General features: G+C 42.1%; 1 protein-coding gene across 2 annotated transcripts in view; it reads left to right on the top strand.

Annotated features, from left to right (window-relative positions):
• The first annotated feature begins 1,265 nt into the window (after positions 1 to 1,265).
• Positions 1,266 to 2,041, top strand: part of NUP98 (nucleoporin 98) — a 135,079-nt gene continuing 134,303 nt past the window's right edge. For both annotated transcript variants that reach the window (XM_019524439.1, XM_019524437.1), the window contains exon 1: positions 1,266 to 1,383. In XM_019524439.1, coding sequence (XP_019379984.1) covers positions 1,311 to 1,383 — 73 coding nt within the window. In that variant the 5' untranslated portion in view covers positions 1,266 to 1,310. The remainder of the gene's footprint in view (positions 1,384 to 2,041) is intronic.

Genomic DNA, 2,041 nt, shown 5'->3' with positions numbered 1-2,041 from the left:
CAAATTTGAAAAAAAAATAAATTACCTTGAAATAAATATAGCTGTAGTAATTTGCATATAGTACCCATAGTTCACCCAGAATTGGTGCATTCAGCCTCTTTTGAAACTGCTACACACTTTAACACAGGCACTCCATAAACTCACTTTTAAAGGAGCATTTCTGGCACCTATTTACACATCATACAAACTATATATGTGATATCAGACTAAAGCCAAAAGACTCATGATTTACTATATAGTTCTTTGGGCTGGGCCCCAGCAGAGTCGACAGCGTTTGAAACCATGGTGACTCCACAGCTCGGCAGTGCTTAGTATATATGTGTACTCCTGGCAGCTTATCATAAAGCATCCTTGTGTTAATTATTCCCTCCACCACCCCACCCCACAGAAGTCTGCCAGCCTGCAAGGGAAAAGCCATGGCTTCTCATGTTTTTCTCCTTTCAAAGAGAATCTATTTTTAAAGTTTGTTCGTGACTTTTCATATATTCTTGTCACCCACTTTTTGGGTCGTGACCCACAAGATGAAAAATGCTGCCCTAACTTATCTTTGTGGTAGGTTCCCATTGGCATGTTTGCCCAGTATGGGCTGTGTGTTTTATAGTCACGTTAAATGTTGGCTGCATTGAATCAACTTAATAGTTGCTTTCTGTTACTGAGTGCATGCTGCTTTTAGCAGCAGTTCAAAGATAGATAATGTATTTAGTGAGGTTTCCTTGTATGTGTATGTAAGACAAGGGGCTTTTTTCTTTGTGCTGGGGAGGGGGGCGGGAGACAACGACTCATATTTGAGTAAATACAGCTATCCTTGCTTAATGACGTAGCTACGTTCTTGAAAAATGTGACTTTAAGCAAAACAATGTTAAGCAAATCCAGTTGTCACAGTAGTTACCTACCAGCAGGCAGCAGCCAAACAAAGTTATAACTGAACATTGCCTGACTTTAAGTGAGTATGTTCTCTAATAGATCAGTGACGTAATAATGAATGAACGTTAACCAGGGCAACGTTAAGTGAGGAGTGCCTGTATGTAGTCCCTTCAGTGATTTTTGCGTTGTTTTTTGTTTATAGAGGCTATTTTCTATAGAGTATGCGTGGGGTATCTTTCTTGTATTGTCTTGGTGAGATTTCTAGCTATACCCTCATGTTTCCTGATGGTAATGTAGGTTTTCATTGTGGGCACTCCAGGTGCAAAATTTAGCATGAATGCAAATTGTCCGAACTTCTAAGAAAACATAGGAGTAACTTCTCAAAGCTTGCTTTGTCCGAATCACTGAACTCTTCCTCTTTGCAGAAAACCTGATACAGCTTGAAAATGTTTAACAAATCATTTGGAACTCCATTTGGAGGCACTGCTGGCTTTGGGACTACTTCAACCTTTGGACAAAGTAAGTAATGCAACTCCCACTGTTATGGAATTAATGGAGATGGCAGTTGAAACTATATTTGCGCATTGGAAATGTCAGTTGCCGATTTAAAGAATTTAATATTGACAGAGATTACCTGGATGTGGTGACATTTTAGAGTTTGGAGAACCATTGGATCCCATTGACTTCTCTGCCAATGCTGGACAATGGACTTTTGAGTCTGGTTCAGTTTAATTTACTTATTGTATACAGCCTTTACTAAGGGGTTCACCTAGTAGCTGTAGTGATTTTAATGCTCAAATGAGTCTGCCTCAGAGGGGCGCAGTTTGTCAGGATTGAAGGACAGTGAACTAGGGTGCACTGCTTTCCGATGCACAGACAACATTGAGAGGGTCCAGAGGAGGGCCACCCGCATGATCTGGGGACAACAGGGCAGACCCTACAATGAGAGACTGCGGGACCTGAACCTGTTCAGCCTTCACAAGCGAAGGCTGAGGAGGGACCTGGTGACTGTCTATAACCTCACTGGGGGGAACCAGAAGGGTTTGGGAGAGACCTCGTTTCCCCTAGTGCCCCCTGGCATAACAAGGAATAATGGCCACAAGTTGGAGAGGAGGTTTAAATTAGACACCCGTAAGAACTGCTTCACGGTCATGGTGGCTAGGATCTGGAACCAACC

Source organism: Gavialis gangeticus, unplaced genomic scaffold (assembly GCF_001723915.1).
Source record: "Gavialis gangeticus isolate Ggan-Ray unplaced genomic scaffold, GavGan_comp1, whole genome shotgun sequence".
Lineage (NCBI taxonomy): Eukaryota > Metazoa > Chordata > Crocodylia > Gavialidae > Gavialis > Gavialis gangeticus.
The sequence above is the reverse complement of the archived record's forward strand: the minus strand, read 5'-3'. Positions and strand labels throughout refer to the sequence as shown.